Consider the following 12,844-nt stretch of genomic DNA (forward strand, 5'->3'; position numbering starts at 1 on the left):
TATAGCCAAATTTTTCAGGAAAGTCATATCTGATTAATTACTTGCTATATGCCTGAAAGCCACTTTTTTCTCAAGTGATAAGCTGTGTTTAACAGTTCTGTCATTGCATTTAGAATATCTATTTTATTTCTAGTCAGCCATCCAGTTCTATTCAAAGATTAGTTTATTCTTCACTGAAAAGTAGCTAGGAATTGAAAAGAAGCTGGGAGAATTCTTACTCCTTCTTTAAAGTGTGTAAATAAAACCTAGGTATTTGAAGGTGAGACTTACTAGTCCTAAAGCAAGAGATATGCAGTTTAGTTTGCCAGCCAAAAATAGTATTTCCTCTCTTTAATCAGATTTAAATGCAAAATATGTTTTGATTAAATTTTTCTTTTAAATACACAAAATGTAATATTGCTTTGCTTAATTAAAATGCATTAAATTTATTTCTGTTTTCATTTATACATTTAATTGAATCCCTGTATTCATTGAAAACATTCATTTATTATGTAAATAATTATTTTTAATAGAAGGGAACTGTGTACCATTTACAAAAAAATCAGAAGTATAATCTTACAAAAAAAAGCTTCTGAAGTAAATGCATATGAGTTCTCTTTCTAGTGGGAAAAATGATACTGTCTTCATTGTTAGGACTATTTGGGTTTTTGCTGCCAATGCTACCTACCCTGACCTTAGAAGAATAACTAGCATGTACATATGCAAAGCAAGATGAAATTAGGATGGAAGTCATGCTTTGGAATAGGAAGTCTATTGAAAGCATTTTGAAGCTGACTCACCTTTGTGTGATGTCTCCTAAATGTTTACTCAGTCAGAGCAAGGTGTAAGGGAAGCAGTTGGGATGTGCAGCTGGAAGACAGAAGGGATTTCCCTTTCAGCAGAGGAGGTGAGGTATTAGTTCTATTTCATAATTTCTAGGAATTTTACCCTCAGTCTCCTGAAATAAAGGTTCCAGTTCCTTTAAAATGCAAAGGCTCCTCTCCTTTTATCTGCCTTAGCTCCCATGAGCTGTCATAACTCTACGGTCTGAAGACACTTTAAAACCCAGGCAATAAAGCAATGCACACGTTACACTTTCATAATCTTTTGGTTACAGGATTAACTCTGGGAGCTGCCTGCAGCCTCTCTCTAGTGAAAGACATCTTGACAAATGCAATTGCCAAGTTCCCTGAAGAGAAGACAAGGGTTTTCTGTGCTGTCTTGCAGCAATTGAGAACTCTGGGCGGAGAACAGATAAGAAATGTTGCTGTATGTTGGGAATTACTTGCAATTACTATTTGAAAAAGTTGTAACAAATGTGTAATTGGTCCTGACCACATGTAGAACTTGCATTTTTAATTTTGATTTTGCCATGAATTTTCTATCAATACCTCTTCTTGTAGCTTTCAATACGTATAAATGTACATATAATTTGCATCTCATATTGTCACTTAATATGATGATTACAGAGAAAAGTAACATAAACTTCTTTATTTTTTGAAGTCGTTTGGTGGAAACATAATAAGTAGAAAATCAACTTCAGACTTGAATCCTGTTCTGGCAGCCAGCAACTGCATGCTCAATCTGGCTTCAAAAGGTAGGAGGAGATAGCCTGTCTCTGTAGCATATAAATGTTCAAAGGGCTCTTAGAGATTTATGTTCCTTGCAGAAGTTTTTCATCTTCCCTTCTGAGAATTTTAACTTTCATAATACCCATCACAGAATAACAAATATGTTCACTATCAGAATAAAATATCAAAAAGAGAAAGGAAAGAGCAATAGCATTTATTTCTTTCTGGACTCCTGGAAATGCTCAGAATCTCAGGGGAAAAGCAAACAAAGAAAAGAAGAAATGAACTCAAAACCTAAACAACAAAAGCCCCACCCTCCTAATAACATTCTACTTTTGCAGCAGTTCTTTACCACTCGGTTTGCTTCCTCATTTTGTATGTTTTAGACTGAAAGGTAGTTATGACAGCAGCTGCAGAGATCTGGAATAAGTTGATAGGGTTGAGGGTGGAATCATCATGGCAGTATTGGAAGGGAGGATTATAGAATGGAGATTGACCTCTGAATACTTTTTTTAGGAATCTGGTATTACAATGTCATGGAAGATGGAGCAACCATTTGAATTTATGGAAATATCACTGATAGGTTTTTATGTAAGCTCTGTAGTGGTTATTTATTCAGGAAGGCAGCAGGTATTTCTTGCCAGTTAAAATACTGTTGATATTGTGTTAATTGCACAATTGTAGGGAATTTTCTGGATTTGAGCTTTTTGGTTTTTTTTTTAGGACAAAGGCGACAGATTGCTGTGAGTGATATTTTTGCAGATGGAGTTGGTAACAATACCATTACACCAGAAGAGATCTTAGTCTCTATCCATATTCCCTATTCTAGGAAGGTAAGTTATTCGTTTATTTAGATTTGCTTTATGCAGAATTAAAGACTATGAAATAAAGAGCAAGAAGGGCCATAATCTGTTTGAACTAGCACTGTTACTGCTCGCTTTCTGAATTCCATACATTTATTCATTTCAGTGCCATACTATCTCCCAGTTTCAGCCAAAAAACACAACTCAGCAGGTAGCTGGCAATGCTACATAAAGAGTAATATTCGGAATAAAGTTTGCCCTAGAACGATGAGGGAAATAGCAATTGTCTAGATCCCCTGTGGAAAGGGGTCTTGGACAAGTTGCCATTGTGCTCACCAAAGCAGGCTGCTCACCTGTGATATGACTGGCATCAAATTGGCAAAGCATTGTCATCTCCTGAGGATTTTTCTTTAAAATGGGATAAGATTGGATATGTGCATAAGGTGGTTCCACAGATGTTGCTAAACTGAATAATAGTCTTTAACTGATACTGGGTTTGCAAGAGTGGATATGGGATCTTAGAAGAGAATTATGGGTTATCTTATATGAATACTGAAGTTTGGCAATACCTTGAAGCCTCTAAACTTATGGTCTTGTTATAAATACAGCTCCACAAAATCCCTGTCTTTCTGTTATCTACCATGAAAAATCTAGGTCATCTGAACAGTGTAGGTGATGGAGGATTCTGTATGAGCTGCTAGAAAATCAAAGATGCTAAATCAACTGAAAGGTCAAGAGAAGAAAGTGCATGGTCTTAAATACTCAGGAAGTTGAATTTGTGCTCTTCATTTTCTATTCTCTTGCTTCTCATAGCACAATAACAAAATCTACTTACATGTCTGCATTTCTGTACTCTTGCTCAGGGGGAGTACATCTCTGCATTTCGACAAGCGCCAAGACGGGAAAATGCTCTTCCGATAACCAATGCTGGGATGAGGGTCCTTTTTGAAGAAGGTACAGACGTTATAAAGGATCTAAGCATTTTCTATGGAGGTGCTGTCTCAACAACAGTCTGTGCAAAACAAACCTGTTGGACACTTACTGGAAGGTAAAGGTAAAATTTTTTTGTCTTGTGTGTCTCTGAGCAAAGGGACTTTGAGAGCTCAGGTTCATGTTCCTTGTGACATGAAAGTACAGAAAGATTTCATTTGCCTGACTGATGCCTTGTATGTTCAAGTGAATGATCAAGCCTTAATGATGACTTTTCAGGATTGTTACATTTTGGAGTTTGCACATGAAGTGCAACTCCAGTGTGAATTATGCAGAGAGATGAGAGATGGCCTGTGAGATAAGTGGGTGAGGTATACATCAGTCAGTTGTGCACCTAAACCCAAGGATGGGTAAATTACTCTGTACCCCATACATTTGATAATCCTCTCATCAGTGTTCTTGAGTCCTTCAGTTTGTCTCTAAAAATACCAAGTTTGAGAACATTAGATGTGCCAAATAAAGTTAGAAGCACAAGTCAAATCTTCACCTTTTCAATATATCTTCATCTGCAAGGTCCCAATAATCTCTGGAATTAGTCCCTGACTTTCCCTTTCACTTTGCTGCACTTTTCAAATATTTGGAGGAAAAAAATTGCAAATTCAAGCAGCATAAAAATAACACTAAATGAAGCCCCTGTAGCCTTTTGTTGCTGTTTAATATGCAACTGTTTCTTTAGTTGAAGTATTCACTATTTTTTGATGCTTAACATTGTTAAATTTAGTCTAACAGACTTAATATTTTGGTATCTGTAGCTGTGTAACTATACAGAATTAACGGTGTTGAGTTACTTAAGAAGAGAGTGCTTTCAGAAAATATAGCAGCTAATTAGATCCCTTGAAAGTATCTACATTTTGCATCTATATCTACTTTTTTTCAAATATGGGATAGTATCTGCAATATGGTGAGAATCAGTAAGACTGCTAAAGCAGCTTTAAAGCTGTAATAGGGTTTATTTATGTATTTGTTTATTTAAAAATGCTGGCATAGCACTTAATTCAGTTTGCTTATGGGAGTTCAGCTCTGTGAGCAACATTGATCTACACCATTTTAAATATTGCAGATGTTATTAGAATCAATATTTTGGCTTAATTGTGAGCAGGATTATGTCTGTGGTCAATGGTACACATAAATTACTGCAATTGGTATTTATTTTTTTATTAGTCCTGGTCTGATTGTATCTATTATTCTTCCTGACAGACACTGGAATGAACAAATGTTGGATGAAGCATGCAGACTTGTCCTTAAAGAAATTGCTCTTCCAGGCTCAGCTGGTGATGAAAATGTAGACTATAAGAAAACTTTGATGGTCAGTTTCTTCTACAGATTTTTCCTGGAAGTATCGCAGTCATTGAAGACAATGGTAAATTAGCTCATAAAATCATGGAATGTACTGAGTTACAGGAGACCATCAGGACCATGGAGTCCCACTCCTGGCCCTGCACAGGACACCACAGGACACACACATCACCATGTGCCTGATAGCATTGTCTAAATGCTTTTTGAAGTCAGGCTAGGAGCTGTGACCACTGCTCTGGGGAGCCTGTTCCAGTGCTCAAACACTCTCCGGGTGAAAAATCTCTTCCTGATGTGCAACCTAAAGCTCTCCCCTCCCGACTTCATGCCGTTTCCTCCAGTGCTCTCAGTGGGCAGCAGGGTGAAGAGGCTGATACCTGTCTCCCCACTTTCCCTTGTGAGGATGTTGAAGACCTCAGTGAGGTCTCCCTTGACTCTCCTCCAGGCTGAGCAAACCAGGTGTTCCCCATGTCTGCTCTTGTGCAAGCAAATAAAAGGGGTGTTCTTGCTATATGTTAGTGCTTGCAGTTTGTGCAGTGTGCTAAATCATTGTCTTTGGTGTTTGGAGCTACTCGATAACCTAAGTGTTCAACTCCCAAAGAGGCTGATGGAGAGATGCCCATTTAACTTTTAGATGCTCAGATATCTTTACCTTGGACATCAGGCTTTAAAAGACATTTGAGCAATATTAATACAACAACATACCAGGAGCAAGCTCCCAGACCCAAAGGCAATATACAAAAGATCTTACTCTGTAGTTCAAAACAGAAATAGATGAAATAGAAATAAAGGCTTTGGAAAAAAGCTGTAGATACTAAACCAACCCTCCTTCTTGTATGAGCTGTTGACTGGGAGATGAGGACACTAAAGTTTCACTTGCCAAGACGTTCTAGGGTAATTTACTTTTTTTATTTTTGTCTTAAATATGTTCTTGTAGAGAAAAATATCCCTTTAACACTTTTCTTCTGTTACCTTGAGCTCTTTCCTCTAAATCAACATTATAGGTAATTGTTGAGTAGCAGGAGTGATTCTGAGCCACTTTTGATCAGACCTCAAAACAAAGCTCTTCTGTCTGTCCCTATTTGTTACTTACTTTAAAAGTATATTTGTTGAATCTAATATATTTTTAAATATTATTTAGTGACACCTAAAACCTCTACATTGTTTTCAGATTGTTGTTTTAGGCCTTTCTAGTTTGAGCCTGGAAAGCATTTCCTGTATAAAGATTTTGTGCTTGATTTTGATTGTTGGCTTTTCTAGTCGTAATGTTCAAAGTGTGAGTTTTAGTAGTAATTCACTTCCTTTTCAGGATCCTTGCCATTATCCAGGCATACCTGTGGAATATGGGAGTGTCCTACAAGATTTCAAAACCAGAATGCCCCAGAGTATCCAAATATATCAGGCAAGTGATTTCATTCTGACATTGTTTTGTGCTTTATAAGACTAGGTAAAAAGTCACAGTTTAAACATGAGCTATGGTGTGAAGGTCAGGTTCAGATTTTCCAAAGGACTGGAAGCAATATGCTTTTAGTGGTTGATTTTAACTGTATCTCATTTGGAGAAGCCTTGTTTGTAAAAATAGATTCTGGGGTATACTCACTTCTTCTGGACAGTGCTTTGAAGATAAATATGCTAAGCAGACTCCATTGTCAGACTGCTTAAAATTGGTTTATTGCAGTGTGCAAACCAGTTAGAGAGAAATTTTAAAAACAAAAAAGATTGGAAAGCCCAGGTATAGTATATGTATACACTGTAGCATAGCTATAGTATTGTTGTCTCAAGATCCTCAGGGGCTCTTAGGTCTTACTGTAGGTTTAGGAATCAAGATGGTGTGTGATGATTGTGTGCTCAATTAGCACAAGCATGTTGTCCTAAATCAACAGTAGAGAGCAGCAAAGAACACATTTGGTATTTTCTGAGCTCACTGTATAAATAGTTCATGGTGGAAACACCTGCAAGGATTTTTAATATTTTGACACCCTCAGTACACAAGTTAAAATACCAGCTTTTGGAAACCTAAAGAAAAATTCAAATGAAATATAGGTTAATACTTGTTTTTCTTTTAATTTTTAGATATTCCCTAGATAAGCACTTGCTTTAAATTCTTCATATTTTTTCAAATTGTTACATTAAATTTCCTTCAGAGTTATTATTTTTAAAAATACAAGGGCAAGAAGCAGTTAGAGAAGCCAGGATCAAGGGGACTATTTCTGTGACTTTTCCCCAGTTTATTTCCCATCTCTAATAAAGTGACTGAACATCAGAAATTGAAACAATTTGTTACTCAGATCATTTGGCACTGAGCAATAGAAATTTAGAAACCCAGAAAATCTGAGTTTTTCCACTTTAAATTTCTATTTAGATTTTGTAAGGCCATATTTTTTGTCTGCGCTCCTTCATTTGGACATTATTAAGATGAATAAAAAGAATGCTTATCCTGAAATCCAAATTTGTTGTCATTCTGTGGTGGAAATGTTGAAGTGGTTTGGCTGAGACATCCATTTGAGGAACTTCAGGCAGTCAAGCGAAGATTGGTTGTTCTTGACTTTGTGCCAATAGCAGACCGTGTGCCAGAAAGTGCAGGAAGCAGAAGTGTGTAGCCTGAACACGTGTGTGCTAGAAGCTTTAGAAGTAAAAACATTTTAAGTCATAAGTAATTAACTAATTCTAAATGTAGAAAAGGAAAAAGTTAGCATGAATGCTGACACAAAAATTGGAAAGGTGTTCTGGAAGTTTGCAACATTAGTTCACGTGGCAGATTTAACTGGAAATGCTGTATTAATTTTAAAAATAGCAAAGTAAGATTAATAAGACACTAAATTCATACACAGGTGCAAGGAAATAATTCAGGAGAAAATATTTAGGCCGTATTTTCTCACTGATTTATGTGATCAGTTGCACTCTTTCAGTGAGGAAGCCAAATCTTAAAAACCATTGCATATAGCTCATAGTAAACCACCTGACACTGGTAACGTTCAGAGCAGAATCTTGTGAGAATAATTCAGAAAATTATCAAAGCTTCATTACACTATTCAGTAAGGGAGGAAAATGTCTTTTGAAAAAGTGCTGGGTTTGTCACTTTGATGTAAATAATTAAGGAAAAAAATCCAAATAAACAACCCTGTGTGGGACTCTCTGAAGGTTCCATAAGAGAAGAAAAGAGGAGAATGAAATCCCCAGGAGTTGCAGTCACCTCCTGCAGCCACATCTCTTTCAATATTGAACCAGAAGATGATTGTATGAGCAGTTGTTCATTCATCTGATTTTCTGAACACTGTAAGAGTAACAGGACTGTTCTTTTTTTACCTGGGGGTGCTGGGTGTGTGTTTCTGACTGTTCAGGATGTCGATCCAAGCCAGTGTCCCCAGGACCCTGTAGGACGGCCCATTATGCACCAGTCTGGGATAAAGCATGCCACTGGTGAAGCAGTCTACATTGATGACCTTCCTTCTGTGGATGGGGAGCTTTTCCTGGCTCCTGTCACTAGTTCCAGAGCCCATGCAAAGATTGTGTAAGTGTTCAAAGTGGACCTGAAGAAATTGTTATCATGAATTGCTGTCTGAGATTTTTAGAAACTGATGAGTTATTTGTGTACAGAACAGCATACCTGATACCTGCACGCAAATCCATGCTGGAAGCATTATTGTTGCACTAGTAGAAAGGTTTGTTAGGATTTAAGTGTCTCACCCCATTTTACTCTACCAGTAAGGGTGAACTGTTTGTGGTCCATAAACCAGCCCAGAGCTAGCCTGGCTACCTCAGCTATGCAGTGCAAATGGACTTGAAGATTCAGTTTTACCAATACCGCTTTTAAACCTTAATTCTATGATGAAAGAAGAAAATTGTTCAAAATGTAGGAAATAGTGTGGCAACATTGCAGCAACAAGGTGGCAAAGCTCATATGAGGTTTTTAGGAAAAAAGGGTGGAGAAGAGGATTTTATTTTGTAAGAAAACTGTTTCAGTGTATGCTTTTATGCTGCCAAGATACACCTATCCTAGCAGTTTGTTCAACATTCAGGCACCAAGACATGACCAAGTGATCTGTCATGACAGATAGGACTGGGGCTTCTGGCTATTGAGTCCTTGTCATGTTTCCTGGCTTATTCTTAGGTCATTGCTGGATTTGGCAGCCCTCTTTTTGGTCTCATCACAGAGGTGACATCACCCCCATCTCTGCAAGTCAATAGGATGTAGTCAGTCTCCTTTGTCTCTGATGTGGGTGTCCAGAGAAGATGCCTGTACATGTGCAGGGATCTGATGACCTGCTGAAGTAGATGCTATCAAAACATGCTGTTCTTGTAGACCTTCTGCTGTTCCTTCTGATCCTTCTACACCTAGACATTTCCATTCCTTCCCCATTTATACTGGTTTTGTAACTTTTATATCTCTCTACATGAATCTTCCATCTGCAGATGAGTAATTGTATCTTGCAATATGTGTGTAGGCTGTCAGGTCTTAGAAAGTTGCTGTTGTAACATTGTAATTGTGCAGTGAGTTTTTATTAAACCAATGCAATTCAGGCAACCTAATGGACCAATGATTTCCCTGTTGTATCTAAATGATCTTTTATAAATGAAGCGGATTAGTAGAATCTTAATTTGTCTTTTATCTGTACTTCTCCACATGCCAGAGACAGGAAGAAAATATGTGTGTGAGCCTATGAGCAAATCTTGGTAGAACAAGAAATATACCTCTGTATTGTGTTCCCTTCTTCTGTGATCAGTTTGCATAATTAATGAATTACTCTTCTCTCTTCCCATATCCCAATCAGATCTATAGATACCTCAGAGGCCCTAAAAGGAGCAGGTGTGTTTGATGTCATAACAGCTCATGATGTGCCAGCTGCAAATGAGTTTCATTTTTCTGATGATCCAGAGATTATATTTGCAAAAAATGAGGTATAAATACAATCTTTTTGCAACTGATTTTCTTAATTTTTAGCTTTTTTCCCCAGCCTTTTATTGTCCTAATATCCATTTCTGAACAGTGTATTTTCCTTGCTTCTGTAGTTATAGTGGTATTTTTATAATTTGTTAGCTTCATGGATGATGTAAAAATACAAAAGTTCTTAACTCAAAGAAAACTTTTAAACAGGAAACATAAGTGATGGTAATGTAAAATAAGAATATCAGTAACACATGTGGCAATTGTTTGAATCCACTGTTCCAGTACTGATGTGTATTCTGCAGGTGATTTGCGTGGGTCAGATTGTCTGTGCCGTGGTCGCAGATTCAGATGTTCATGCCAAACAAGCAGCTGCAAAAGTGAAGATAGAGTATGAAATGCTGGAACCAGTAATTTTAACAATTGAGGTACTAATAATTTCTTCTGCTTTTTTATTGTTTTACCTATTTAATGAATGGAAGCAGTTTGTACTCTTTAGTTGCTTTTAAAATATGATTTTTAAGGAAACAAGATGAATTTGAACATCCACTTAAGCAGTATGAGTATCTCCCTATAAATAAATGTTTAACCTTTTGTCTAATTTTGACCACTTATGATAGGCAACAGTTTTGAAAGTATGAAGGTTTGACAAGTTTTACAGTAATAAACATTAGAATGCAAAAAAAAAAATTAGCATGCAAAAAAAAAGGACTGTCCTAATGTTCCCAGTGAGGAAAAGGCAATGAGCATGCTGGTTTCTAATTTTCTGGTAGCTACCAGTCGGTAAGTCAGCATGTGTATAGTGGCTAACAGTTAGCTCCTGATTATCTCTAGCATTTTTATCTGTTGTCTAGCTTGAAAGCTAGGCTGGAGACGTAGGAGTTGTTGGGGGAAAATGAAAGAAAGGTGTTAGGGATGAATATTTTAGAAGTGTAATGTGAGAGTCACATATGGACTTACCCTGGATTAAAGAGAATAGAAGTAAGGGACAAAGAACTTACAGGGAATAGGCATTAGTTCAGCATTAAACAACTTTACAGCTTGTTTTAATGTGTGTGTGGTCTAATGGAACAATCTTTCTGATAAAAAAATAGATAAAAGCTGACAAATTTTGTAACATTTCATTAGAATTGAAAATCCAATGAAATCTCATTAGAAATAAAGCAAATGCTAATTTATAAATAGATTCCACCTTTACTTAGTCCTTGTGATTTCTTCCCCTCTTACTGGCATCACACTTTGGATGATGCTGTTGCATACTTACTCTGTGTTGTCTTGGTCACTTCCTGGGTGTATGACTGGGAAAAGCAGGTGAAATAAACTGAATGCATTTCCTTCAGAAACTGCTGTCATCAGTTACACAGGATGCAACAGCAAAGGATGGCCGGTATTGAATAACAAACTCAACAATGGCAGTAAAGTGATGGAATACAGCTGTTCATTGATTTAGGTAGCTGGTGGTTCCAGTCTCTGAACGCAGTGGTGTTGGTCCTGAGACTAAAGGGCTGCTGGGAATCTTAGAAATACTTAAACACCCCATTTCTCTTTTTCTCCATTACAGGAAGCTATAAAACACAACTCATTCTTTGAGCCAAAAAGAAAATTAGAACAAGGAAATGTTGATGAAGCATTTGAAACTGTTGATAATATAATTGAAGGTAAACTGTAGAATACATTTGATGAGAAAATTTTGGCTGTCAGTATTTGGGTTTGGCTGTCTGCTCTTCAAGTCTCAGCTCTACCTTTTTTCCATATAGTCATTAGGCCTGAGAAAATGGCTAAATCTTGTGTATTGTTGTTCTGCTGCTACATTCAAGTTTTTTGCATCCCCTGTTCTTGGAAAAAGTTACAGAATAATTAGGTTGGGAGGGAGTCTTAGTCCAACCTCCTACCTTAAGTAGGTCTGGTTAGAGCAGGTTGTCACAGGCTATGTCCAGTCATGTCTTTAATATCTCCAAATATGGAGATTATGCAACATCTATAGCATGTTGCATAGAAACCTGTTCCAGTGTTTCACTGCTTTCATGCTGATTTTGATTTTTCTCATCTCTAGCTGGAATTTCTTGTGTTCATTGCCTCTTCACTTTCCATTGGGCATCTCTGAGAACAGTCTGGCTTGCTCTTGTCTATACCCTTCCATTAGGTAGTTGTAGACAGATCTCTTCTTAAACCTTTTCTTCTTATGAATTAATAAATCCAGTTCTCTCAACCTCTTCTCGTACATCCTGTGATTCAGCCCCCTGATGATCTTGGTGGCCCTCTTCTTGACCTGGTGCAGTATGTGCATGCTTTGTTTAACTTATCTAGGCTTTACTGATTGTTGTCACCACTTGTGGGCAATAGTGTTCTGCTTTAATCCAGTTCTGGTGATGCTGCTGGAACAAGGCCAATTTAATATTACAAGGATTTTAATTTGTGTTTTTATTTTAGATGTTGCTCTTTCACACAAGAAGTATCAGAGGATTTGAAACTGATTACCATCATTTACATCATGGTGGGCTGTTAGTTCTTCTCTGGTTGATTTCTTCTGTCCTTTTCCCTCAGTAATACTTGTATTTTTCTCGTTGAATCAGGGGAGATTTGCATTGGGGGACAGAAACACTTTTACATGGAGACTCAGAGTATGCTTGTTGTTCCAAAAGGAGAGGATAAAGAAATGGATTTGTATGTGTCAGCACAGCATCCAGCAGTTATTCAGGTAATGCAGAGCATTCTCAGAGAAAGTGTGTGGACTTGTGACAATAGAGCTTTTAAAGTTTTGTTACAAATCTGTAGGAACAGAAGCCATAGAAACATGAAGTTGCCATCTAGAGGTCCAATAACAGCTGCTTTGTAGTGCTGCTGTATTCTGATAAACACTGAGCACTCCACTGCCAGGATAAGTCTCTCCTTTCCTTTTGAACAAAGTACTTCATACTTCCACTATAGTAGGCATGCATAACTCCCTGTGGAGTGCTGAGGCTCCTCCATCTCAGTTTTCCACTGGAGTGAGGAGCAATTAGTTCTCTACAGAGTCAGAACGTACTGAGGATCTGATCAAGTCTAACAGCTGTAGGTGAGACTGCTACTCCATGCAGCAGTCTCCTAATCACAGATTGGTTTGGGTTTCAAGGAACCTTTAAAGACTGTTTAATTTAAGACTCCTGCCATGGACAGGGCTGTCTTTCTCTGCATCAAATTTCTCAAAGTCTCATCCAACACACCCTTGAACACTCCCAGTGATGGGGTGTCCACAGGTTCTCTGAGCAACCTGTTCCCATGCCTTACCACCCTCATTGTAAAAGATTTATTTCTCTTGTTCAGTCTAAACCAGCCCTCTTTTA

General features: G+C 37.5%; 1 protein-coding gene across 7 annotated transcripts in view; it reads left to right on the top strand.

Annotated features, from left to right (window-relative positions):
- The window catches only part of AOX1 (aldehyde oxidase 1), a 49,501-nt gene that overhangs the window by 11,800 nt on the left and 24,857 nt on the right, over nt 1–12,844 (top strand). For all 7 annotated transcript variants that reach the window (XM_064717922.1, XM_064717920.1, XM_064717919.1 and 4 more), the window contains 11 exons: nt 1,097–1,248; nt 1,483–1,576; nt 2,274–2,383; nt 3,217–3,401; nt 4,541–4,703; nt 5,946–6,038; nt 7,978–8,147; nt 9,409–9,535; nt 9,827–9,949; nt 11,083–11,179; nt 12,095–12,219. In XM_064717922.1, coding sequence (XP_064573992.1) covers nt 1,097–1,248; nt 1,483–1,576; nt 2,274–2,383; nt 3,217–3,401; nt 4,541–4,703; nt 5,946–6,038; nt 7,978–8,147; nt 9,409–9,535; nt 9,827–9,949; nt 11,083–11,179; nt 12,095–12,219 — 1,439 coding nt within the window. The remainder of the gene's footprint in view (nt 1–1,096; nt 1,249–1,482; nt 1,577–2,273; nt 2,384–3,216; nt 3,402–4,540; nt 4,704–5,945; nt 6,039–7,977; nt 8,148–9,408; nt 9,536–9,826; nt 9,950–11,082; nt 11,180–12,094; nt 12,220–12,844) is intronic.

Source organism: Zonotrichia leucophrys, chromosome 7, assembly GCF_028769735.1.
Source record: "Zonotrichia leucophrys gambelii isolate GWCS_2022_RI chromosome 7, RI_Zleu_2.0, whole genome shotgun sequence".
Classification (NCBI taxonomy): Eukaryota; Metazoa; Chordata; class Aves; order Passeriformes; family Passerellidae; genus Zonotrichia; species Zonotrichia leucophrys.